Genomic DNA, 26,877 nt, shown 5'->3' with positions numbered 1-26,877 from the left:
AAATTTAGCAGCTTAAAACAATACAGATTTATTATATTCCAGTTTCTGTTGATCACAAGTCCAGGTAAGCAGACTAGGCCAGGTCCTCTGTTTAGGGACTTAACAAGGTCAGGGTCATGTTCAGGTTGGCAAGGCTGTGTTTCTTAGTGGAGATTCTGGAAAAAAATCTGTTCAAGGCTTTTACAGGTTGTTGGCCAAAGTCATTTCATTGTGGTTGAAGGATTGGGAGTTCTGGTTTCTTTCCTGCCTGTCAGCCAGGGGCTGGTCTTTTCTCCTAGAAGCTACCAGAATTCTTCCTCATGCTTTCTGTGTGTCCCTCACCACCAACGGCAGCTTGAGTCTCGCTCACACTTTGAGTCTTTCTGACTCACCTTCTGCCTCATCTCTCTGACATCAGCCCAGAAAGTTCTTTGGTTTTTTAGAGTTCATAGGATTAGATTGGGACTACCTGAATAACCCCTGTTTTAAGATCCATATTCTTAATAATCTGAAAAGTACTCTTTGGCCTGTGACATACCATATTCAAAGTTCCAGGGATTAGGGTGTGGACATCTTACGAGGTCCATTCTATCTACCACATAAATCACTGGCATGGGAAAGTGGAAATTAGGATAGAGAAGCAATTCAATACAGGTGGGTTAGTGAGTTGGTTTTAGGTCTTACATGTCACATAGTTTCTGTTTCAACTATTCAACTCTGCCGTTGTAGCATAAAAGTAGTCGTAGGCAATATTCAAACAAATGGCATGGTTGCATGCCAATAAAACTTCATTTGTAAACATCTCACCCAGCTGGGTTTGGCCCACTGGCTATGGTCTGCAGATCTCTGATATAGAGCAAGCCTCAGAGAATTTCCTCACAAGGGACAATGAATCTGGGGCATATCTCTACCAACTAGCTATTATAATGAACTGGGGGCTGCTCATTCGTTTCCAACCCAAGCACAATTGAGCCCACCTTCTTTTAGACTAAGCATGTTACTGAGGCCAGAGGAAGCAGTCCAGCAAAAAGTCTCTGGTATTTGCAGTAAAAACACTTTGCAGAAATAGCGAAGGCTGAGGACATGCTGGCAGGGCACTGAATACATCTGCTGCAAGTGTCAATCAGCCTAAAGCCTTTAGCTCTGGAAACTCAGAATGTGCAAACTGAGCCCCAGATTGTGTTGCTTTACTCTTGTCTTTATTAAAATTAACCATTATTCTTTGCAGATAAATGACTGTATATTTGTGAGTAGGAGAATGCAGGATGAGCATAGTACCACTTATCAAAACTGAGATAGTATTGAAAAACTTAAGATAATAAAATCTATGTACTTATATACAGATACATACATACTCATACACACATGTTTTACTTTGAGGAATGGAGAATGATAAAGAGAATTTTTAAGGATTTAATAATGTGTGACTATGTAGTGACAGCTATTTCTATAGGGGAATAAGAAATTCATGTAACAGTAGGAAGTAATCATAAAGAAGCTATTTTATTTACATAGAGAGATGTTGCCAAATATCACAAAAAAATGGTATTTATAATAAAGTACATGGTCCTACCTGTTTGGGAATAGTGTGTATTGTATATCTGGTTAGTGTAACTATACCAAAAAAAAAGCCAAATCCATTGCCATCAAGTCAATTCTGATTCATAGTGACCCTATAGGACAGAGTAGAATTGTCCCATAGGGTTTACAGAAGCAGACAGCCACATCTTTCTCCCGTGGAGAAGCTAGTGTGTTTGAACCACCGACCTTTCAGTTAGTAGCCAACTGCTTTAACCATTGTGCCACCAGGGCTCCTTAGTGTAACTATACTAGACTGCATGTCTATATTTAGAAATGAGCACATAGAACCAGTTTTAGTCATGGATAAACTTAGATATGAAGAAAGGTTTCAGAATGATTAAGAGAAGGTAATTACAATGTTCTGACATTCTTGCATACCGTAGGAAAATTTAAACTGTGTTCAGGAGGAATTTATACGGAACACAGAGAATAAGGTCTTATGAGTTAGGAGCTGAGTTGTGAATTAAAAAGAATTCATTTAGCCTATATATTGAAAATCTATCTCCTGAAATAATTGGGAACAGTTTGCACAAACCAAGTCTTCAGGACTTAATTTTCTTCTAAATTCAAGAGGTATCTTATCTTCATTCTCTTATCTCAATTATATATTGAAAACATAGCTGCACATATTATTCTATACATACCATGACAACTGTTTATCAGATACATGAAGACTCTGCTCAAATTTCAGTTTTATTACTTACCTCCTCACTGCCACAGTCACATTCTTCATTAGGTTCCAAAATCCCATTACCACACACTGGTTGATTTTTATATAATGGTTGCAAATGTAAAAGGTTCTGAAGACATTTAGGCTCAAATTTTGAAACCAAATGTGTATAGTCATGCATGCTACAGTTGCTAAAAATCTTTATACCACTGGAATGCCTAAAATAAAATAATATTCCTCAGGTAAATAAACATGTCTAATAAAATCATATCTAAACAATACCAGTTGCTGTTGAGTCAATTACAAGTCATGGAGACCCCATACATAATTAAATGAATGGCAAGAATGGTTAAAATGAAATAGTTTGCTCCATCCCTTAGCAGAAATAAAGTAAAATTTAAATAAATTTTAATTTTAGGATTGCTTATCTTTAACATTCTCTAAAAAATATTGGGTTGAAAACATAGTTTTCTCCAGGGAAGCAATGGTATTTTATATATAATACATACACAACATACAGTATATATATAATAACCAAAAACCAAACCCATTGCTGACAAGTCGATTTCCACTCATAGCAACCATGTATACATATATATATATGTGTGTGTGTGTGTATACTGTTATATATACATAACAGTATATATATATAACAGTATAAATATATATAACAGTATATATATACTATCACCTATTCTCTCTATCTAGTATGCCGTTTTCTCATATATCCAATATTCAAAATGTTCCTTCCCTTATTTCAGTCAGATGTCTGCTCAAATGATACCTCTTAGAGAGATCTTTCTTGACAACACTATCCCACATTCTCCTTCCACTTTCCATATTTATTTTTCTACATAAGACTTCAGCATCATTTAAAAATAGATTTATTTATTAATAATTTATATCTAAAAAATGTATTTTATATGACCTAAATTTTGTACTAAAATATAAGCTCCATGAAAGCCTTTATTTTCATATCCACAGCTACATTTCCAGTGGAATGTCTAATAGATATGTCTAATAGACATTTCTGCAATATTGAATTACTACTCTTCTCACTCTAGTCTTATCTTTTCACTGTTCTCAGTTGCTGACAACTACATTTTTCTAGTTGCTCAAGGTAATAATTGATACAATCCTGAACTATCTTCTTTCTCCCATAGCCCATATTGGAAACCCTGGTGGCATAGTGGTTAAGAGCTATAGCTGCTAACCAAAAGGTCAGCAGTTTGAATCCACCAGGCGCTTCTTGGAAACCCTATGGGGCAGTTCTACTCTGTCCTTTACGGTCGCTGTGAGTTGGAACCAACTCGACGGCAATTGGTTTTTGTTTTGTTTTATAGCCCATATTCAATCCACGTGGAAAAAAAAGTATATAACATGTCCAGTTAATAATTTTTAAATTGATTATGTGTTAAAATAATAAATTTGTGGGATATATTGGGTTAAATAAAAACACTATCAACATAAATGATTGTAATTAATTTTATCTGTTTTTTAAATTTTTTAATGCAGCTACTAGAAAATTTTAAACTACATATGTGGATCACATTTTATTTCTATTAGACAGTGACACTCTAGACAATCATGTCTGAAATAGTAACACCAAAACAGCTAAATCTGAGGTGACAGAGGTCCTGGGTGGTCTCCTGAGCCTCCTCTAGAAAGAAATGTATAACTGCTAAGGTTTCAGTGTTGAGGGAGTCTAAGAACAAAGAGAATGCATTAGTTTTCACTGACACAGCAATTAGTAATGGCACAAAAAAGGAAACGGAGGAATATCACAAGAAATAACGTTACTTGAGCAAATTTTCTCTATTACTTTAAACTGCTTTGCTTTAGTAGGCATAAAAGTTATTCTGCTTTTGCAGTCCACACTCATACAGAGAGCTGCAAAATTTGAGCACTGATATCTGCTAAAGCAAAATTGGTTTTAAAAAAGATAGACAGGTCTGGGCCATAAAACACACTTTAAATTTAAAAGACTAGAAATAATACAAAGTATGCTCTTGGACCACAACAGAATTAAACTAGAAATCAGTAACAGAATTATAGCTAAAATCTCAAAATATCTGAAGATTAACCAACACAATTATAAATAACACATGACACAAATCGAAGAAGTATCAAAAAAGATTAAAAAAAATATTTTGAACTAAATGAAAATGAGCATGGGAAGAAACTAAAACAGTCCACAGAAGTACATTTGTAGCATGGTTTATAAAAGAAGAAAGACCTAAAATCAATAATCTAAGCTTCTACCTTAGGAAACTCAAAAAGAAGAGCAAATAATAATAAAGAGATCAGAAATCAATGAAACTGAAAACAGAAAATTAATGGAGAAGATCATCAAAAACAAAAGTTGGTTCTTTGGAAAAAAATCAATAAAATGATAACGCTGTAGCTGGTGTAATGAAGAAACAAAAGAGAGAGAGAAGACACAAATCATCAATATCAGAAATGAAAGAGGGGTCATCAAAACTGATCTTATGGAATTAAAAGGATAATAAAGGAATATGAACAACTCTATGTCCACAAATTTGCTAAATTAGATAAAATGAATAAATTCCTTGTAAGAAACAATCTACTGAAACTCAACACAAGGAAAAATAGATAATGTCAATAGATCTATATCAATTAAAGAAATTGAATCAACACTTAATAACCTTCCGAAACAGAAAGCACTAGAATCAAATGGTTGCACTGGTGAATTTTACCAAGGCTTTAAAGAAGAAATAATATCAATTATCTACAATCTCTTCCAGAAAACAGAAGCAGAGGGAAGCACCTCCTAACTCATTCTATAAGGTCAGCATTACCTTAACATCAAAGCCAGACAATGACATCACTAGGAAGCAAAATTACAGACCAGTATTTCTCATGAACATAGATGCAAAAATCCTCAACAAAATATTATAAAATAAAATCCAAGAATGCGTAAAAAGAATTATGTATTACAACCAAGTCAGATTTATTTCAGGTATGTGAGGCTGGCTCAATATTCAAAGATCAATTAACATAATTTATTACATCAACAGCCTAAAGAAGAACAATCATATGATTATATCAATAGATGTAGAGAAAGAATTTGACAAAATCCAACACCCATTCAAGAAAAATGCTCTTACCAAAGTAGGGGTAGAGGGGAACATCCTCAACTTGACAGCATCATACTTAATAGTGGGAAACTAGTTGTGTTCCATAATGACTGGGAAGAAGACAAGGAAGTCCTCTCTCACTCATCATTGTACTAGAAGTTCTAGCTAGTTAAATATGATAAGAAAAGTTATATAGATTGAGAAGGAAAAGTATAAAACTGTCTTTGTTTGCAGATGATATGATTGTGACAAAAATGCTTGCAATTATAGCAAGGTTGTGGGTTACAAGATTTGTATACAAAAGTCAATTGTTTTCCTAAATACCACCAATAAACAATTGGAATTTGAAATTAAAACACAACACCAGCTACATTAGCACCAAAATAAATGTAATACTTAGATATAAATCTAAGAAAATATTTGGAAGATCTAGAAGCTAAAGATAGGTTTACCATATGATCCAGCAATCACAACTAGTTATTTCCTCAAATGAACTGAAAACTTATGTCCATACACACACACAAAATTCTTTACACAAATATTTATAGAAGCTTTATTCATAATATCAAATCTCAAAAGCAACCAAGACGTCCTTCAAAGGGTGAATGGATAAAAAATTTTGGTATATCAATAAAATGAAGTATTATTCGGTGATAAAAGTAAATGAGCTATCAGAGTAAGATAGAGAGTCAGGAACAGAAGAAGGAAATGGAATGTGTGGCTAATTGTCTCTATGCACAACTGCCTTCTCCGCCATGAGACCAGAGGAACTGAATGGTGCCCGGCTGCCATTACTGAACATTTCATTCAAAGATTCTGTAGAAGAATTCTGATCAAAAGGGGGAAAACGCAGAATAGAATTTCAAATTCTCATGAAATCCAGACTTTCTAGAGCCATGGAGGCCTGATGAACCCCCAAAACTATTGCCCTGAGATAACCTTTAAACCTTACACCAAAAATATCCCGAGGTCTTTTTAAAACCAAACAACAGTTCAGCTTAACTAGTAAACAATATCTGCCTTGAGCATTTTGCTTTTTTGTAAAATTGTGCTTTAAGTGAAAGTTACAGCACAAATTAGTTTCTCATTCAAAAATTTATACACAAATTGTTTTGTGACATTGCTTGCAATCCCTACAGTATGTCAGCACTCTCTCCCTTTCACCCTTGTTTCCCTGTTTCCATTTATCCAGTTTTCCTGCCCCTTCCTGCCTTCTTGACTTTGCTTTCAGGAAGGTATTGCCCATTAGGTCTCAAATGCTTGATTGATCTAAGAAGTGCATTCCTCACAAGTGTTATTTTTCGTTTTATAGGCCTGTCTAATCTCTGGCTGAAAGGTGAACTTCAGTAGTAGCTTCAGTTCTGCATTAGAAGGCTGGCAGGGGGCCATAGTTAGGGGTTCCTCCAGTCTCTGTCAGACCAGTAAGTCTGGTCCTTTTTGTGAATTTGAACTTTATTCTACATTTTTCTCCCGTTCTGTCCCGGCTCCCTGTGATCCCTGTCAGAGCGGTTGGTGGTGGTCGCCAGACACCATCTAGTTCTTCTGGGCTCAGGCTGGTGGAGGCTGTGGTTAATATGGTCCATTAGTCCTTCGGACTAACATTTTCCCTGTATTTTGCTTTTCTTCCTTCTCCTTTGCTCTGGATGAGATGGGTCCGATAGATGTATCTTAGATGGCCACTTGCAAGCTTTTAAGACCCCAGATGTTACTCATCAAAGTAGGATGTAGAACATTTGCTTTATGAACTATGCTATGTCAACTGATCTAGATGTCCCCTGAGACCATGGTACCCAGCCCTCAGCCCCAGTAACTGGGTACCTCATGTTGTTTGAGTGTGTCTAGGAAGCTTCTATGACTGTACGCCTTTTGTGCTCTATTATATGTATATGTGAATATACGTACATGGGTATATTCCTTTAAGACCTCCTTCCCCTATTCAGCATATGTATCTGCTTGTAAATTATTATGATTTTACTGCTGTTGTAGGGTTGTGTATGCTGTAGTATTTACTGTGATTGCCTTTTTTTTTTTTCCCCTTATGTTCCTCTAGGTGACTTCCTTTGCCTTGGTCAAGTTGTGCTGACATCCTCTATATTGTGTATCGTCTTTTCCTTCACCAAAGCTAACACTAGTCTACTATCTAGTTAGTGATTTCCCCTTCCCACCCCTTACCTCCCTCGTAACCATCAAAGATTGTTTCTTTCTGTGTGTAAACCTTTTCTTGAGTTTTTATAATAATGGTCTCATACAGTATTTGTTCTTTCGTGATTGGCTTATTTCACTCAGGATAATGCCCTCCAGCTTCATCCATGTTGTGAGATGTTTGGCGGATTTGTCATTGTTCTTTATTGTTGCACAGCATTCCATTGTGTGTATGTACCATAATTTGTTTATCCATTCATATCAACAGTTAGGCAGTTAGGTTGTTTCCAACTTTTTGCTATTGTGAATAATGCTGCAATGAACATGAGTGTATATGTCTATTCATGTGATGGCTCTTATTTCTCTAGGATATATTCCTAGGAGTGGGATTGCTGGATCATATGGTATTTTTATTTCTAGATTTTTTTAAGGAAGCACCATATCGTTTTCCATAGTGGTTATACCCTTTTACATTCCCACCAGCAGTGTATGAGAGTTCCAATCTCCCCACAACCTCCAGCATTTACTGTTCTCTGAATTTTTTATCAGTGCCGTTATTGCCTGGGTGAGATGGTATCTCACAGTGGTTTTGATTGCATCTCTCTGATGGCTGATCACAAGCATCTTTTCATGTATTTGTTGGCTGCCTGAATGTCTTCTTTGGTGAAGTGTCTGTTCATATCCTTTGCCCATTTTGTGATTGGGTTGCTTGTCTTTTTATTGTTGAGTTGCTGAAGTTTTCTGTATATTTTAGAGATTAAACCTTTATCAGTATGTCATTGCCAAGGATTTTTTCCCAGTCTGTAGGTTCTATTTTTACTCTCTTGGATAAGTCTTTTGATGGGCATAAGTGTTTAATTTATAGGAGTTCCCAGTTGTCTAGTTTATCTTCTGGAGTTTGTGCACTTTTAGTTATTCTTGATATTCTATTTATGCCATAAATTAGGGCCCCTAGCATTGTCCTTGTGTTTTCTTTCATGAACTTTATAGTTGAAATTTACATTTAGGTCTTCAATCCATTTTGAATTAGTTTTTGTGTATGGAGTAAGGTATGGATCCTGTTTCATTTTTCTGCAAATGGATATCTAGTTTTGCCAGCACCATTTGTTGAAGCGACTCTCTTTTCCCCATTTAATGGACTTCCACACTTTGTCAAAGATCAGGTGTCCATAGATGGATGGTTTTATTTCTGGGCTCTCAATTCTGTTCCATTGGTCTTGTGTCTGTCATTATACCAGTACCAGGCTGTTTTGACTACTGTAGATGTATAGTAGGTTCTGAGATCGACTAATGTGAGGTCTCCTACTTTGTTCTTCTTTTTCGGTGATGTTTTACTTATCCAGGGATTCTTTCCTTTCCACATAAAGTTGGTAATTAGCTTTTCTATTTTGTTAAAGAATGTTGTTGGAATTTGGATTGGGATTGCATTGTATTCATAGATTGCTTTGGGAAGTGCTGATGTTTTCACAATGTTAAATCTTCCTGTCCATAAGCATGGTATGTTTTTCCATTTATGAAGGTCTCTTGTTTTCTTGGAGTAGTGTTTTGTAGTTTTCTTTGTATAAGTCTTTTACATTCTTATTTAGGTTTATTTCTAAGTATTTTATCTTTTGGGGGTGGTATTTTAAGTAGTATTGTTTTCCTCATTCCCTTTTCAGTGTTCTTTTTGTTAGTGTAGAGGAATTTGATTGATTTTTGTATGTTGATCTTGTACCCTGCCACTTTGCTGAATCCTTCTGTTAGTTCTAGTAGCTTCCTTGTGGATTCTCTGGGGTTTTCTATGTATAAGATTATATTTTCTGTGACTAGTGATAGTTACTTCTCCTTACCAATTTCTTGTCTTATTGCTCTAGCTAGGACTTCCAGTACAATGTTGAATAAGAGTGGTGATAAAGGGCATCCTTGACTGGTTCCTTTTCTCAAGGGGAAGAGCACTGTGCTCTTTTAAGATCTATCTGTATGGGATCAAATTGACAACAGCAACTCAAAAGATTAGATAGAAAACTTAGGGGACAGTGAGTTTGTTAGTAAGAGAAGAACGACTCAGAAAAGGAGGGTGAGAATGGTTGCACACTTTGAAAAATGCAATCAGTGTCACTAAATTATACATGTGGAAATTATTGAATTGGTGTATGTTCTGCTGTAAATATTCTCAACAAAAACAATAAAAAATAAAATAAATTATAAAAATCAATAAAATAAAATAAACAAGCTATCAAGCCATGAAAAGACATGAAGAAATCTTAAATGCATATTACTGAGTGAAAGTAGAGGGAAGACACACACACAAAAAGAGGCAGTAAGAGATCAGTGATTGCCTGAGTTTCAGGAGAGAGGGAAAAGGGATGAATAGGTGAAACACAGGGCGTTTAAGTCCAATGAAACTATTCTGCATGATAGTGTAATTGTAGATAAATGACATTACATTTATCAAAACTCCTAGAACTGTACAACACAAAGAGTGAACCCTATTATAAACTATGGTCTTTAGTTAATGATAATGTATCAATACTGGTTTTTCAATTGTAACAAATGTACCAAATTAATACAAGATGTTCATAATATGAGAAACCGTGTACAGAGGTGACAGGGGTATATGGAAATTCTGTATACATTCTGCACGATATTTAAACCTAAAACTACTCTAAAAATAAATTGTATTAAAGAATAGACAGGGATTAAAGACTATTTTCTATTTGTACCACATGTTTTTTAAGTGAAAATTAGAAGTATTAATTGGAATAAGGAACTTTAAGGTGGATACAAAGCAATTTATCTTTTAAATGTCTGCTTAAAAGATGGTCATGGTCAAGTAGAATATGAATGTGCTAGCTAAATACATGTAAGCCTAAGTATACAGAACTTTAATATACACAGAACAATTCAAATAAAATTTTAAATGATTTTTTTTTTGTGGGGAATACGAACATTCTGGCTTAACAAATACTAAAATAAGGTGGGCTAGGATTGCTGTTTCAAAACCCTTCAATTTCTTACGTAAAGCTCCAAGTTTCAGAGAAGAAAAAAATTGGTATCTCGTTATTTCAGGAGGACACACCGTTCCCCACAGCCTTAACTCTTCCTGAATCCCGCATACATTAACTTGGCAAAACCTCAACTCTCCACTTTCTCTGTGTATGCACCTCTGCAGCAGATATTAAATGGACCAAAAGAAGCAGCTGTGCTGTCTGAATTCATATTAAATTTATAGTCATAAATTTCAAGTATCTTTTCAAACAGTTTAATAGTACTATCACAATTTGCAAGTCATTTCCTATTTTCCTGTCTCCAAGACAACTATTTCACACTTGCTATCCCTTCAAAGCTCTTATATCCTTACTGTCATATTTCTACCAGAAGAAATTGTCCTCCTCTTTACATCCCTATTAACCAAACTACCTATATTTCCACCTATTTATTCTTCCACCCTCCTGTCACAATAATTGAATATTCCCAGATCTAATAAAAGCTGGTCCTTCTATTTAGGCACTAGATCCCATCCTCTTTAATTTACTCAGTGATTTTGCTCTTGAAGTCCTCATGCTATCATACACCATCATCTTTTCCTCCTCTTCTCTGTATTTCTATCAATTGACACATATTATATAGTGTCTTCAATCTATAAAATCCCTTTTTGATCACATATTTTAGCTCACACTCTCCAAAATAGTGTCTATGTTTACCATCTCCACTTTATCATTTCCCATAGAGTTTATCAAGTTCCTTAACAAATAATCAACAATTTTGATTGGTATTGTACCAAATTTATAAACCTATTCTGGAAAAATTACCAATTTTATAATAAGTCATCTATTTTCTTAATGGTGGTATACATGTTATTGATTTTTCTAGACTGATGATTCTAATGATTCTTTTTTGTTGTTGTTGTAATTGTATATTGATTCTGTTGATTTAGCTACGTATCTAATAGTAACATCTTAAAACACAATCTCATCTGCTTCAAATCGTTTCTCCTTTTTTCTTTCCCTTAACATATTAGCCAAAGTTGCCAATGATGTTACATTTTAAAAGTGATAACAGACATCCTTGTCTTGAGTAATGAATACTATGGCAATCAAAACAACATTGGGATCTTATATTTATACATCACAGTCTTCATAAATATCAACGTTTTACCTCTACTTCTCTTGAGTGAATATTTTTTAACTATAGGATTTATCATTTTCCAGTGGTTTCACTTTGTGTGTGTGTGTATCTCTTCATGTACAATGTGCTTTTCCAATTTTTGATGTGGAACAGAATACAAAATCATTTAAAAAAAACTATCACATCTTGGAAATAACCTCATAAAAGTGTATGTCAAATTAATTAAGTAAAAAAAAAAAAGTCTTACGGTGCTTGACGATTCATTATGCATGTTGCTCTTGGACAAGAACACTTATTGATGTCATCATATGTTAATCCTATGTTAAGGCCAAGTAGTTGAGCTACAATAACTGAAAATCCCTCCAAACTAATTGCATCTGGATACTAAAATAAAGAATATTGAAGAGAAAAACCATTAGATAAAAAATGTATCCAAGTAGTAAAGATAATCAGAACAAGTAATAACTTGAAATGTTTTGTTCCTATAAAATTTTTATAGTTTTTTGTGTTGAACATAGTTTTACAATAATTTATTTTGATATGTTGTAGATATGAGTATCTATGCTAGGTAATTGACTAAGGAACATAAAACCATGTTAAAAATAATCAAGCTAGCAACATTTCTTGGTTTAATATTGGGTAAGCCCAAATTCCACAGCATGGAACACACTTAGCCTTTCTGATGGATTTATTTAACTTTATCATCAAATCAAATTCATCCAATTAGCAAATATTATTTTAATGTACATATCTATGAGTCACTATGATAGATGACAGGTATATAATGGTATTCATGAAAGAAATGGACTTCGTCCACGCCTATAACTTGTATTTTATATTTATATTTTAAAAGGTGAGAAAGACAATAAGTAGTAAACTGACAATACACTTCCTAAATACAGTTCATAAAATGTGCTATGAGTGCTCCAATAGAGAATGTTGGGGACAGGCATAATTATTTTAGCTAAGATTGTTAAAAAAAAAAACAACTTTTGTATGATTGATATTTAGGCTGAGATATTAATACTGGGAAAGGAGTCAAAAATACGACTGAGAGTATGGTGCTTGAAAGAGAACTGTTAAAATGTTGGGATAGAATGAGTGAAGTGAAGAAATGAAGACAGAAGTTATACCAAAACAGTCACGGTAAAAAGAAATTTGGAATGGGAAATCACTGAAAAAAATTAGTGGCAGCGCACAGTGGCAGGACACTTAGTACTATTTCACTTTGATAAAAATATTGTGATGTATTTTCATCCCTTTAATCATTAGAAGAAAAATTATTAGAACATCTCTGATTTCTCTATATCATTTGATTAATAGTGAATTAACTATAAAAATACTAATGCGTAGCTAAAAGAAAAAAATATTGTGTGTGCACATTTGTGAATGAAAACATAGGCTGTATTTGGCAATATGGGAAAAAATGAGCTGTGCACGAGGTATCATCTCCTGCTATCCTCGAATTGCAGAGCTTAAAAAAAGGAAAAATCCTAGTGTCAGAATTTGAAATGGAGTTAAACCAAAGCAGAACATAAGAGATGATATCTGGGCTGACCGTCAGGTTCTTAGGTAAGATGTAGAAACCAGAAGCTGGACTTTAAATGCCAGTTCAGACAAACAAGAAATGATGTTGGTCTTCCATAATTGTGCATTTGAAAAATAAACCCCCTGCATAAAGTCATGCAACAAAAAAGATCAAAAAATAAAATTAACAACCCTCTACTTACACTGTACAAGAAGGAGAGAAGCTGCAATTAACAAATATCAGAAACAAAAAATATATATATATCAGAAATGAAAAGGACAATATCACTGCAGATATTACAGAATAAAAGAGCCATGTTGTGTGTGTGTGTGTATATACACACATGTATATACATGTGTGTGTAAATAGAGAAAAAGGAAAAAAGTAAATGAACAGATGGACAGTTTCCATAGAGAATTACAATATATAGCAAATAATCAAACTGATGCTGAATTCAGGTAGTGAAGATATTGGATTCTATCATGCCTATTTCCCTAGACATGACAGAAAAAGCTGCCACCCAAAGACACTAAAGTGTGAACAGAAGCTGGCAGTCTGATTGGGAGTCCATGCTCAAAGGCAAGAAGCTGTAGAGTGCCGATTTTTGTGACTTTTAGCTCAGGGCTAGGGGTAATAATCACAGCTTCTGGGTTTACAGGCACTAAAGTCCTATTTCTGGGCTGGAAAATATAAAATCTGAATATGGGAAAATTACAGCTGCAGGATATATGAGAGCTCACAAAGGAAAAGAGATAGAGGATCCTCCAAATTCTGTTTCTCACATCTCAGCTGACTCCTGAAACTTGCATAAATTGAACAGTCTCAAAGCAATTTAGCTAAAGACTGATGAACTGACCTGAGACCAGAACTTCTCAAAAATAGTTCTAGAATGAGACATAAAATGAGAACAGTGCAAAAACTATACTGCACATTATTTATAGACATGCACATTTGTAATAACAGTGTAAAGTATGCATCTAATGGAAAACACGAATTTATGATCTTTGGTATTTCTTGAACTTGAGAGAGACACACAGGCGGCTTTAACTTTGCACTAATATTTTATTTCCTTAGAAAATATGAAGCAAACATTAGTAGCTGTTATGATTAGTTGGTGAATAGTTTCTTTATCCATATTTTTACATGTTCTGGTCATATTATATTCCTCATGTAAAATTTACAGTTAAATTAATTTTTTGAGATTCAAATAATTTTGTTCCAACAAAATGATAATATACACATAGAGAAAAATATTAAGTCTTTATAAACTACTCAGCAACTTAAAATAGTATTTATCAACTATAATCTAAAGTTTAAAAAAAATACTAATGTAAAGAAGGATAAAAATTACATACCAGAGCAATACCTGCATCGTAGCTTTTATTGCATATTGTTCCAGGAAATGTTGCTCCCACATATTTAGGATGTTTCCTGTAACTATATCATTATAGTATTGCCTTTTTTATTAACATAATTATACAGAAAAACTTACTAGATTATTTACTAAATAAAGCCTTCATTCCATAAAATCTTGGTAATCATTTTGTAAACATACAAAGGTCCAATCTGGATAATATTTAGTAAATTATATAAACGATTAAATCAAGGAAAATAATAATTCACTTTCTTATTATCAATTTTCTTTCTTCAGCTAACTCCTAGCCTTGATGTATTTTAATTATCTTAGATTTTCCTCAGTCTCCCTTGTGTTTTGTCCTTATGTTTTGGTCACTAAAAGATAAAACAAAAAGAATTTCTAATCTGTGGAAGTAGAAATGTTACTTGTCCTAAAAATAAGTACTTTTTTTTTTTAAGTTAAATAATTATACACACACACACAAACCCCCCTTAGTCAAAAGCAGGCATGAAAGACAATAATATACTACAGGTAATTGTTTACAGAAGAGTGTCAATTTTTACATCATTAATAAGCTGGAGGTTGTATGTATTCTGTAGTGTAGCTGGTATCATAAAAGTTAATTAAATGCAAATTTTTTCACATTGTTTATACTCTAAAAGATATTGTTCTACAACTGATTCTTGCTGATATTATTTTAATCATATTTCCACTATCACTTCAATGGCAGTAGCTATATTTTATTTAAAATTTTCAAATAGTCCTATGGAATAAGAAAGAACACAATAAATGCTTTAAACAACTAATTTAATGGAATTATTTACGCATATCTCTTTACTAATGCAAAACATTGTGCTTACATAAGTAAATATGCTATGTCATGGGGCCGTAGGACAAAATAGTCTCGTTTCCATGCCAAAAATCTTTGTAATAAATCATCAGTATCCCCGTTGGTAGAAATTTGGTTCTTATCTGACCACAATTCCAAGGAGGATAGTATAACAGTCAATTTAAACTGTGTAAACATCTAAAAGTAAGAGTAACGATACATTTATTCAAACAACATAAATTATTACATTAAAACAGTACATAAAAAATGAAGAAAAGGTTTAGTAGAGTATTTTGGGCATTAAACTAGTAGCAAGCCTTTAAGTCATTAATTTGTCATGATACAATGCAAATCACTTTCACTGATTTTACATGAAATTACAAATATGAAGAAATAAAAACTTACAGTGTTAACAAGGCCGATAATCTGGACAATTTTCTGCGTTACAGCCATCGTTTCAGATCCCATATAATCGTACTGAAAAACAAATTTAGGATTCTTTTTACAGTTCAAGTAATAGCGATATTTTGGATGCTGAATATATCTTGATGATACCAGGAAGGAAAACAACAGGATTTGTCAAACAATTTAAAGCATAAAACTATAAAGATGCTTATTTTTATACTAAAAGAGAACAAGCAACAACGCACATAAGGTCGCCAATAGGTGAAAAACGATAGAATCATACTTTGAACACTCAAAATAGATTATTACTTGGTATATATTGTAAAGGTACTCTCAAGCAGAAACAGTTAAAATGATCTAAGGGTACTAAATAATTTTACATATTCCTGCTAATTATGATGGAAGCTCTGAAGCTAGAATTCTCTACGACATGGAGACAATCAAAGCATATCCCATTGCATGCTTAGTGAAAAAGAAGAACACATAAATAAGGAAACGGAAAAAGGAATTGAAATATCTATAGGAGATAGATATATGAGAGAAAAGATAGAAATTACAAGGATGCATAGAGTAGAATTAAGGATTCAAAAGTTTTCATAAAGAATAAGTCAAAAAAATAAAAAAAAGAATTAAGTCAAAATTATCATATTAAAAGGAGAAAGGAAAGATGATGTCCTCTGAAAGTGGTAAGATCTTGAGAGAACTTGGAATTGTATTTGAAGATTTAATGTATACAACTGTTATATGAAGTCATACCTCTGCCCCAAACGCCAATTTAATAAATTTAAAATAAGAATTCCTACCAAATCTTAGAAATTTTTTATAGCTTGTCCATCTACAATAAGAATATTTAACCAAATAGACACACTGCTTATAGATGTCAACAATGAAGTAATATAAAATTAATTGCATATTTCCATCAGTTTAATTAAAAATTGAATATATCCTAGGCAAATATTTTTTGGAACACAAAAGACATTGCATCCAACAGGTGTTGGATATATGAAATGTAGCTCTGTGAAACACACAAATAAAAAAAATCTTATTTATGACAATCTGTTTGGGAATACTAAAGATCATCAAATAGTAGAAATAAAATTCCCTATACTAAATGTTATAATACTTGAATGGTATGCCTAGCTCTAAAGTTTATTTCACAAGGATAAAATGGTCAATATATAAGGAAGAGTTAACAATGCTTAATTGTGGAACTAATATGTTTCATCAACATATGTAAAGTAAATTTGATGCAGTAAAAGAAAAATTTAAAAAAAGAATAATAGTTCATGATCGTAATGCATCTCTTTCAGCAACTGATAGAACATGAGGACAAAAACTCAAAAAGTATACATACTAGGTACAAAATGGTTAAAATGTTTGATCTAATTAATACGTATAGAGCAATGCATCCAACAAGGGCAGAACATAATAAATACCATACAAACGCATATGGAACATTTACCAAAATTAACCATATGTTGGACCATAGAGGAAGTCACAACACAAAAAAAACCCCACAAAAAACAGCAATTTCCACTTCTGGCCACAATGGAGAAATAAGTACTGGATTGCAAACAGCTATAAAACTAAACAAAACAGATGAGGCCATTGTTTTCAGACACTGGACAATAGCCAGAAAGTGAAATTCTTTAGAAAAGCCAAAATCATGACATGAGCTCCACAATCAACCTGACTCTCTGGTTGGAGGAAATTGCTCGTCTCCTATACAGTGAACTGTAGCCCAAGGAGAACATAGTAGAATGGAGATCAGTATTCAGTCTGCTGAAGCAGCTGAAATCCGCTAATCAAAGTATTGAAGTGTGTAGGGATGTCCAAACCAAGACTCAAAAACAATGTGTAAGAATTTCCTGTTTCTACTTGCAAGTATACACAAGGCTTATAAGAAAGAAGTTGCTGCTGCATTACAAGAGAGACAGAGAAAGTAGATGTCCACTGCAAATCGCAGGCACCAACCTGAGGTATCAAAAAGGGCCACAATTTAAGGGTAAGTTCCATGTACTGGGGAGTACTGGTGGCGTAGTGGTTAAATGCTGTGGCTGCTAACCAAAAGGTTGGCAGTTTAAACCACCAGCCGCTTGCTGGAAACCCAATGGGGCAGTTCTACTCTGACCTATAAGGTCGCTGTGAGTTGGAATCGACTCGACGGCAAAGGGTTTCCATGTACTGGATCAGGGCTCAGAAAATGGATTCTGGAAAAAGTCAGAGAGTAATTTTTCCAGGCTTTGTGGGCCATGAGACAAAATGAAGAATATTATACAGATGCTCATATAACAAGACAGAAAACAAATTTCTAGAAAATTTTATAGACACTATTCAAAATACATTAGGAATTGAGAAAAATATTAAATATACTATGAGTCGGAATTGACCCAATGGCTACAAGTTTGGTTTTTGGTTTAATGAAAAGAATACAAGTATTTAGGGGGGGAGATAATATTTTGCTTAATTAAGATTCAAAGTTAATATGCTGTATTATCAAAATAGATTGCAAATGTTAATCTGATAAAATCATATGCTCATGAATTAATATCAGTTTTTGGCAGTACTTATTTGCAAGAAAAGGCATTTTGAAAGATGAAATACAATCTTATTTTATTCCATTTTTTAAAATGCCTTTTCATACAAATAGGTACTTCAAAATACTAGTATCAATCCATGAATATGAATATGAAATAGACAAATAGACACTACAGTTTATTGGTGGTTACCAGGGGTGGAAGGGAAGGAGAAGAGAAAGTTATTGCATAGGGATCACTGAGTTTTTGTAAATGGTGGTGAAATAATTCAGAAAGGGATAGTGATAATGGTTGCACAATATGAAGAATGTAGTCAATGTCATAGAATAATACGCGTGAAAACTGCTGAACCGGCAAATGTATTGTTAGGTATATTTTACCACAATTTTTTTAAAAAGTGACAAAAAAGAGTGAATGAAGTTCACTGCTGAAACCATTGGTTAATTAGCACATGATAGTTACAATTATTTTCCACAAAATGCCTGCTGGTGAATAATATCATTTATTACCACTAAAAAAAAGAAAAAGAAACAGAAAACCTGTTGCCATCCAGTCGATTCTGACTTAGTGACCCTATAGGAAAGAGCAGAACAGCCCCAAAGGGTTTCCAAGGAGCTACTGGTGGATTAGAACCGCCGACCTTCTGGTTAGCAACCATAGCTCTTAACCACTGCGCCACCAGGGAACCAATAACCATTGGCTTTACATTTTCGAAAGTTTTGTTAATTTTTCCAACTAAGCCACCTTCCAATCCACATGTAGTTTTACCACCATCATTTGGAACAAATCTTAGAATATTCCACTTCAGGGTGCACTGAAATAATGTTTTCTCGATTTCTTTAAAAATATTCTCACCTGAAGTTAGTACATGCAGGCTATTCATGTTGTTGCTGTTAGGTGCCTTCAAGTCAGTTCCAACTCATAGTGAATCTACAACAAACCAAAGCACTGCCCAGTCCTATGTCATCCTCTAAACATTGCTTTGTTTGAGCCCATTGCTGCAGCCATTGTGTGTCAATCCATCTCCTAAGGGGCTTCCTCTTTTTTGCTGACTTTCTACTTTAACAAGCATGATGTCCTTCCCCAGAGACTGATCCCTCCTGATAACATGTACAAAGTAAATGAGTCAAAGTCCCCCCGTCTTCACCCCCAAGGAGGACTCTGGCTGTACTTCTTCCAAGAGGGACTTACTTCTTCTCTGGCAGTCCATGCTATACTCCGTATTTTTCACCAACACCATAATTCAAAGTTACCAATTCTTCAGTCTTCCTTATTCATTTTCCGGCTTTTGCATGTATATAAAGTGGTTGAAAATACCATGGCTTGGTCAGGTGTACCTTAGTCCTCAAAGTGATATCTTTGCTTTCCAACATTTTAAAGAGGTCTTTTGCAGCAGATTTGCCCAAAGCAATGTGTCATTTGATTTCTTGACTGCTGCCTTTATGGGCATTGATTGTGGATCTAAGTCAAATGAAATTCTTGACAAATTCAGTATTTTCTCCACTTACCATGATGTTGTTTTTTGGTCCAGTTGTGAGGATGTTTGTTTTCTTTATGCTGAGGTGTAATCCATACTGAAGGCCATAGTCTTTGCTCTTCATCAGTAAGTGCTTCAAGTCGTCTTCACATTCAGCAAGCAAGGTTGTGTCATCTGTATATTGCAGGTTGTTAATGAGTCTTCCTCCAATCCTGATGCCGCATTCTTCTTAATATAGTCCAGTTTCTCGAATTAGTTGCTCAACATATACATTGAATAAGTATGATAAAAGGATACAACCCCGACACACACACCTTTCCTGATTTTAAATAGCACAGTATCCCCTTATTTTGTTCAAAAACTGCCTCTTGGTCTATGTACGGGCTCCTTAAGAGCACAGTTGTTCAGAAATTTCCATTCTTTGCAATGTTATCCATAATTTGTTATGATCCACACAACTGAATGCCTTTCAATAGTCAATAAAACACAGGTCAATGTATTTCTGGTATTCTCTGCTTTCAGCCAATATCCATCTGACATCAGCAATGATATCCATTGTTCCACATCTTCTTCTGAACCCAGCTTAAATTTATGGCAGTTCCCTGTCAATGTACTGCTGCATCCATTTTTGAATTATCTTCAGCAAAATTTTGTGTGTGATGTTAATGATATTGTTTGATAGTTTTTGCATTCTGTTAGATCACCTTTCTTTGGAATGAGCATGCCTATGGATCTCTTCCAGGTAGCTGTTGGCCAGGTAGCTGTCTTCCAAATTTCTTGGCATAGACTAGTGAGGGCTTCCAGTGTTGCATCCATTTGCTGAAACATCTCAACTGGTATATTGCCCATTCCTGGAGCTTCGCTGTTGTCAATGCCTTCAGTGCAGCTTGGATTTCTTCAATACCATCAGTTCTTGATCATATGCTACCTCCTGAAATGGCTGAACGTTAACCAGTTCTTTTTGGCACAAAGATTCTCTGTATTCCTTCCATCTTCTTTTGACACTTCCTGCATCCTTCAATATTTTGCCCATAGAATCCTTCAGTATTGAACTCTAGGCTTGAATTTTTTCTGCAGTTCTTCCTGCTTGAGAAATGCCAAGCATGTTCTTCCCTTTTGGTTTCAAAAATTCAGGTCTTTTCACATTTCATTGTAATAATTTACTTTATCTTCTCATTCTGCCCTTTGAAATCTTTTGTGCAGCTCTTTCACTTCACAATTTCCTCTGTTTGCTTTAACTACTCTGTGTTTAAGAGCAAATTTCAGAGTCTCTTCTGACATCCATTTTGGCTTTTTCTTTCTTTCCTGTCTTTTCAATGACCTTCTGTTTTCTTTATGTACGATGTCCTTGATGTCATCCCACAACTAGTCTGGTCTTCAGTCATTGGAGTTCAATGCTTTAAATCTGTTCTTGAGACGGTTTCTAAACTCAGGTGGGATATACTGAAGATCGTACTTTGGCTCTTGTGGACTTGTTTTTATTTTCATCAGCTTCAACTTGAACTTGAATATGAGCAATTGATGGTCTATTCCCCAGTTGGCACCTGGCCTTGTTCCAACTGATAATATTGAGTTTCTCCATCGTCTCTTTCCACAGATGTAGTTGATTTGATTCCTGTGTATTCCACCCAGCAATTTCCACATGTATAGTCGCCATATATGTTGTTGAAACAAGTTATTTCCAATGAAGAGGTCATTGGTCTTGCAAAATTCTATCATGCCATTTACAGTGTCATTTCTATCACCAAGGCCATATTTTCCAACTACTGATCCTTCTTTTTGTTTCCGACTTTTGCATTCCAATCACCGGTAATTATCAATGCATTTTGATTGTATATTTGATCAGTTTCCGACTGCAGAAGTTGGTAAAGATCTTCAATTTCCTCATCTTTGGCATCAGTGATTGGTACTTAAATTTGAATAATAGTCTATAAACTGGTCTTCCTTGTATGCATATAGATATTATCCTATCACTGACAGCGTTGTAATTCAGGATAGATCTTGAAATGCTCTTTTTGACAATGAATGCTATGCCATTCCTCTTCAGTTTGTCATTTCTGACATAGGAGACCGTATGAGTGTCGGATTCAAAATGGCCAATACCAGTCCATTTCACCTCACTAATGCCTAGGATATCGATCTTTATGTGTTCCATTTCATTTTGATGACTTCCAATTTTCCTAGATTCATACTTTGTACATTCCACAATATGATTACTAATGGATGTTTGCAGCTGTTTCTTCTCATTTTGAGTCATGCCACATCAGCAAATTAAGGTCCTGAAAGCTTTACTCTCTTAATGTCATTAAGATTAACTCTACTTTGAGAAGGCAGCTGTTGCCCAGTTGTATTTTGAGTGCCTTCCAACCTGAGGGGCTCATCTTCCAGCACTATATCAGACAACATTCTGATGCTATTCATAAGGGTTTCACTGGCCAGTTTTTTAAGAACTAGATCACCAGGCCTTCTTCCTACTCTATCTTAGTCTGAAAGCTCCGCTGAAACCTGTCCACCATGGTTGATCCTGCTGGTATTTGAAATTCTGGTGGCATAGCTTTGAGCATCACAGCAACAAGCAAGCCACCACAGTATGACTAACTGACAGATGAGTGGTGGAGACTACTTTTTAAAGACTATTCATAGAGACTAATTATTAAATCACTTCACTTCAGCCTCATCATTGTGTCCTCAAATAAACAACAACAAATGAACAGTTATGGTAACATACCATCAAGAATTAAGACAAACCATTCAAATTCATTTGCTTTGATTTTTACTTGACTATTGATGTTATTCTCAATGCCCTCAAATCTTTGAACATCTATTCTCACTGAAAGACTAAGAGGTTTAAACAAGTTTCTTTTTCTGGACATATTTCTTTGATTGCTGCAATAAACATGATTTAATTAACATATCATTGGTAAGCAAATTTCTTTGTCTTGCAAATGAGTCACTCAGAAGATTACTTTGCTTGAGTAGTCTTTTTTATTTTTATTTTTGTGAAATAGTTTTTTCATGATGAAGTATTCTATTTTAAATTTTCCTAATTTTCTCACCATTGCCTTTCTGTGAGTTGGGAATATCATGGTAAGTGATTATTCTAGTCATGCCAACATATATTGAATTGATTTAGCACAGCTATCGTATCATCAAACAAAAAAATCAGTGCTTTGCCATCTAATTTGATAACAAAATAATCCACACTCTACAATCTTGAAAGTAAAAGAGTCAAAGCCCACTTTCTCTTTCTTGTTTTGAGATGATGGATTTGAAATAATAATAAAAAAAAATTACAGTACAAAGATCTGTGGCACTGGAAACACTGTTGAGTTAAAATTGTAGCACTGTAATTTACAGTGTAATGGGCATCAGTATAAAGTGAAGAGGCAGCCACATGCAGTCTCTATCACAATTATTTAACTCTACCATTGTAATGCAAAAGTGGAAATAGGCAATACACACACTAATGATAATGGCTGTGTCTTCATAATACTTTATTTATAGACACAAAATTTCAATTTCATATAATTTTTATGTGTAATGAAACATTAGTCTTCTTTTAATTTTTAAACCATGTAAAAGTGTATTTTTTGATCAATGGACCATACAAAAAGAGACATGAGCTGAATTTGGCCTACAAGCCATATTTTGATGATATCTGCCCTAGAGTGAGGTCTAATGTAGACATAGCACAACAAAGCCTAAATCTCAGACCTCGATAGACCAACAGGGGGCAGTTTTGAATTTCAGTTCTTCCAAATTAGAAGAGGATAGCAAACACCTTGCATTTTTCAGTTTCTCCTTATAGGAGAGTAAAACTAAGATACACATATCCAAGGCAGTTTAACTTCCTGCTGTAAGAAGAAAATAATCTTCAGAAGAAGATAAAAAAATCCTGTGTCTCTATAATGTATCATTCATAAATTCCTGTACTCATTTCAATAATTACAACACATGCAAAGGAGAGAAAAATGTAAATGATAGACAATAAAATAAGCCATCAATAGAAATTTATACCAAAATGACCCAGATGTTGGATTTAGCAAAAGATAACTTTAGAGCAGCTACTGTAAGTGTATTCAATCACTTATAATAAAATACAATCTTAATGAGAAATCAGATAAGAAATATCATGAAAGAAACAGAAACTATCACAAGAGCAAAGTGAAAATACTAAAGCTGCAAAGAACATAAACTTAAATGAAAATTTCACAGTATGTTATTAACAGCACATTGGAGATGTACAAAAAAAAGGGGTAAGTGAAATTGAATACAGAACAGTAAATTACACAATCTGAACAATGGGGGGAAATATTCAAGATAAATTAACAGAGCCTACGGCAATTAGAAAACAATATTCAATGATCTGATATACACGTAATTTTAATCCTAAGAGGAGAATAGAGAAAGTATAAAGAAGAAAAAATATTTGAGGAAATGATAGCCATAATTTCCTATATATTAGTAAAAACATATAATTAAAATCCAAGAAACTCAGCAAACACAAGTAGAACAAATACAAATAAATTGCATCTATCACATCATAATCAGTTTTTGAAAACCAACAAAAAAGAGATTATTTTGAAATAAGCCTGAAGAAAAAGAAAAATTACATACAGAAAAAATGATGTGAATGACATCTGACTTCTCCTTAGAAACAACAGAAATCAAAATAAATTTGAATGGCATCTATAAAGTGCTGAAAGATTAGAAATAAGGCAAACATGCCCTCTATCTTGACTACTATAAACATTAAACTAGAGGTATTAGCCAATGCAATTATTTAAGGGAACTAGAGATAAGAATTGGTAAAGAAGTAAAACTGACTCTATTTGCCATTTATATAAATATCTGGAAAACTTAAGGAATTAATAATAAAACTAATTCTAACAGTAAATGAATAATGTAACAGGATACAAAGTTAACATAAAAACCAAAGGCCTTCAGGTACAAAGCAATAAACAATTAACGGACGTAAAGGTGAGAAAAAGAAAACATTAACATTTTAATAATAACATAAAAAATTAAATGCTTTGGAATAAACTTTACGAGAAATGTGCAAAACCTATATGAGGGAAATTTTAAAATATTCCTGAAATTCAAATAAAGTACATTTGAACAGAGGAAGACATTCCCTGCTCTAAGATAGGATGACTCAACATAAAAATATGTCACTCTCCCTACTGGTAATCTATAAATTTAATACAATAAAAATTATGAACCAGGGACTTCCAGCAAAATGGCACTCTAGACAGAAGCACCACGCTGTCCCTCCACAGCAAAGATCCAAAAAACTAAACCAAACAGAGAAAACAGCAATCCTGAAACCCTAAAACATCAAATGAAGAGATAAAGAACTCAGCCAAGCACCAATGGAGTGAGAAAACTGACAGAAAATGGAGAGCGAGGAGAGATTCATGCAGAGGTCCCCTATCAGCTAACGCAGCGTGGATCCGCCATCTTGGACTCCTATCAGAGACCAGCAAATAGGGGGTATGAGAAAGCAGCTTCACGTTGCTTCCAGCGGGAGACAGAACAACTGGTAATTTGCGATATACGCTTTCCCACCCCAACCCTTTTTCACCCCCACTCAGCCTCCTCTGCTTCCCGCAGCCACAGTCTCTTGTCTGGGAAGCACCGGCTGCTTGGATTCCACCCGCCCTCACTGGCTGGCTCTCTGAGTGCTATTTGTTGGCTGCTGGTGTTGCTTTATTTTCTGCTTCTTTTGATTTCTTCCTTATCTCTCACCACCTCCCCCTCCTTTCACTCCAGTACCTGGCTCCATGTGCCATCTTAGCTTCTTCTTGAGGGGCTGCAGAGTTCCAGAAATTTGCGATATATGCTTCCCCACCCCCCACCCTTCTTCACCTCCACTCGGCCTCCTCTGCTTCCTGCAACCATAGTCTCTTGCCCAGGAAGCACCGGATGCTCGAATTCCACCCACCCGCACTGACTGGCTCTCTGAGTGCCATTATTGTTGCTTTTTTTCCGCTTCTTTTCATTTCTTCCTTACCTCTCACCACCTCCCCCTCCTCTCGCTCAAATACCTGGCTCCTTGCACCACCTGTGCTTCTTCCTGAGGGGCTGCAGAGCTCCGAGTGTGGAACTGCTTCCCGGTCTGGGATGCCACGCTGGTGGGATGCCGGAGCTATTGATTGTTTGTTTGTTTGTTTTGAGTTGTTTGTTTGTTTTCTTTTCCTTTTCTTCAGTTGGCAGCCCGATCTGCCTGGGCAGGGCTGCGCCGCTTGGAACCTGCCCCCTCAGCTTGCGCAGACGTGCAGAGGGATCCCTGAGAGCATTTCTTTTTTCATGGGTTTATTTTTTTCTGTTTTTGGGGGGCATTTCTTCTTCTTCTTTTTTTTAATTTGTCTTCTTTTCCCTTTTTGTCTTTCTTCATTACTCAGTTTCTCATTTCTCTATACCTTCCTTCTCTTTCTGTTCCTTGGATACATGGTGCTGAATACCTCCATGCCTTCCAGCCAGGCTGTATTGCAACACCTGAAAATAACTTCCCCAGACCTCATAGCTGCACCGGTGAGATCCCTGGGAGCTTTGCTGTTCGTTTTCCTTTCTGATTTTTATTTATTCATTCCTTTCTTTTGTTTTTTTTCCTGCTTCTTCCCCTTTTTGTTTTACTCCATTTCATAGTCTCTCACGTCTCCACTCCAACAGCAAGCTCTCCTAGCACTCTTTTGTGTTTGTTTGTATGTTTTTGGCTCCTGTTCCTCTCTCTTCTCTCCCATATCCATCTTAGCTTCACACATAACAATCTCCCCCCTACATCATGCCTACTTGCACTGTGCACTTAACATCACACCACCAAGCAGCACAGGCACGGCCTACTGGAACCTGCCATGCACTGATTACCGACCTGCCCTGGTGGCTGTGGTAAGTGCCACAAACAACCCATCCCAGTGACTGCTCTTCAGCTAGACCTGCCCTGCTGTACCATATCTGAGCGACTGACCCTGACAATTGGAGAGGGATGCGAAAAGTATCATGCCCACAGACGAGCAAACAACAAAGAACACACAGCCCACCTGCTCAGACATAGCCTTTTTAAAAAAAGGAAGAAACAAACAAATCTACTATCAATAAAAGAGAAAAATAACTACTGAATGCCCCAAAGACAGCAGACAATATCAAAACATTTACAAAAACAGCACA

The 26,877-nt window shown here is 35.0% G+C and overlaps 1 protein-coding gene across 1 annotated transcript in view; it reads right to left on the bottom strand.

Moving 5' to 3' along the window:
• The window catches only part of ADAM18 (ADAM metallopeptidase domain 18), a 125,489-nt gene that overhangs the window by 50,814 nt on the left and 47,798 nt on the right, over window positions 1-26,877 (bottom strand). Inside the window, exons 8-12 of the mRNA XM_004382137.1 lie at window positions 15,697-15,768; window positions 15,323-15,489; window positions 14,461-14,542; window positions 11,825-11,961; window positions 2,265-2,448 (exon numbers count right to left, since the gene is read on the bottom strand). Of these exons, the coding sequence (XP_004382194.1) occupies window positions 2,265-2,448; window positions 11,825-11,961; window positions 14,461-14,542; window positions 15,323-15,489; window positions 15,697-15,768 (642 nt within the window). The remainder of the gene's footprint in view (window positions 1-2,264; window positions 2,449-11,824; window positions 11,962-14,460; window positions 14,543-15,322; window positions 15,490-15,696; window positions 15,769-26,877) is intronic.

This window comes from Trichechus manatus, unplaced genomic scaffold, assembly GCF_000243295.1.
Source record: "Trichechus manatus latirostris isolate Lorelei unplaced genomic scaffold, TriManLat1.0 scaffold00090, whole genome shotgun sequence".
NCBI lineage: Eukaryota > Metazoa > Chordata > Mammalia > Sirenia > Trichechidae > Trichechus > Trichechus manatus.
The sequence above is the reverse complement of the archived record's forward strand: the minus strand, read 5'-3'. Positions and strand labels throughout refer to the sequence as shown.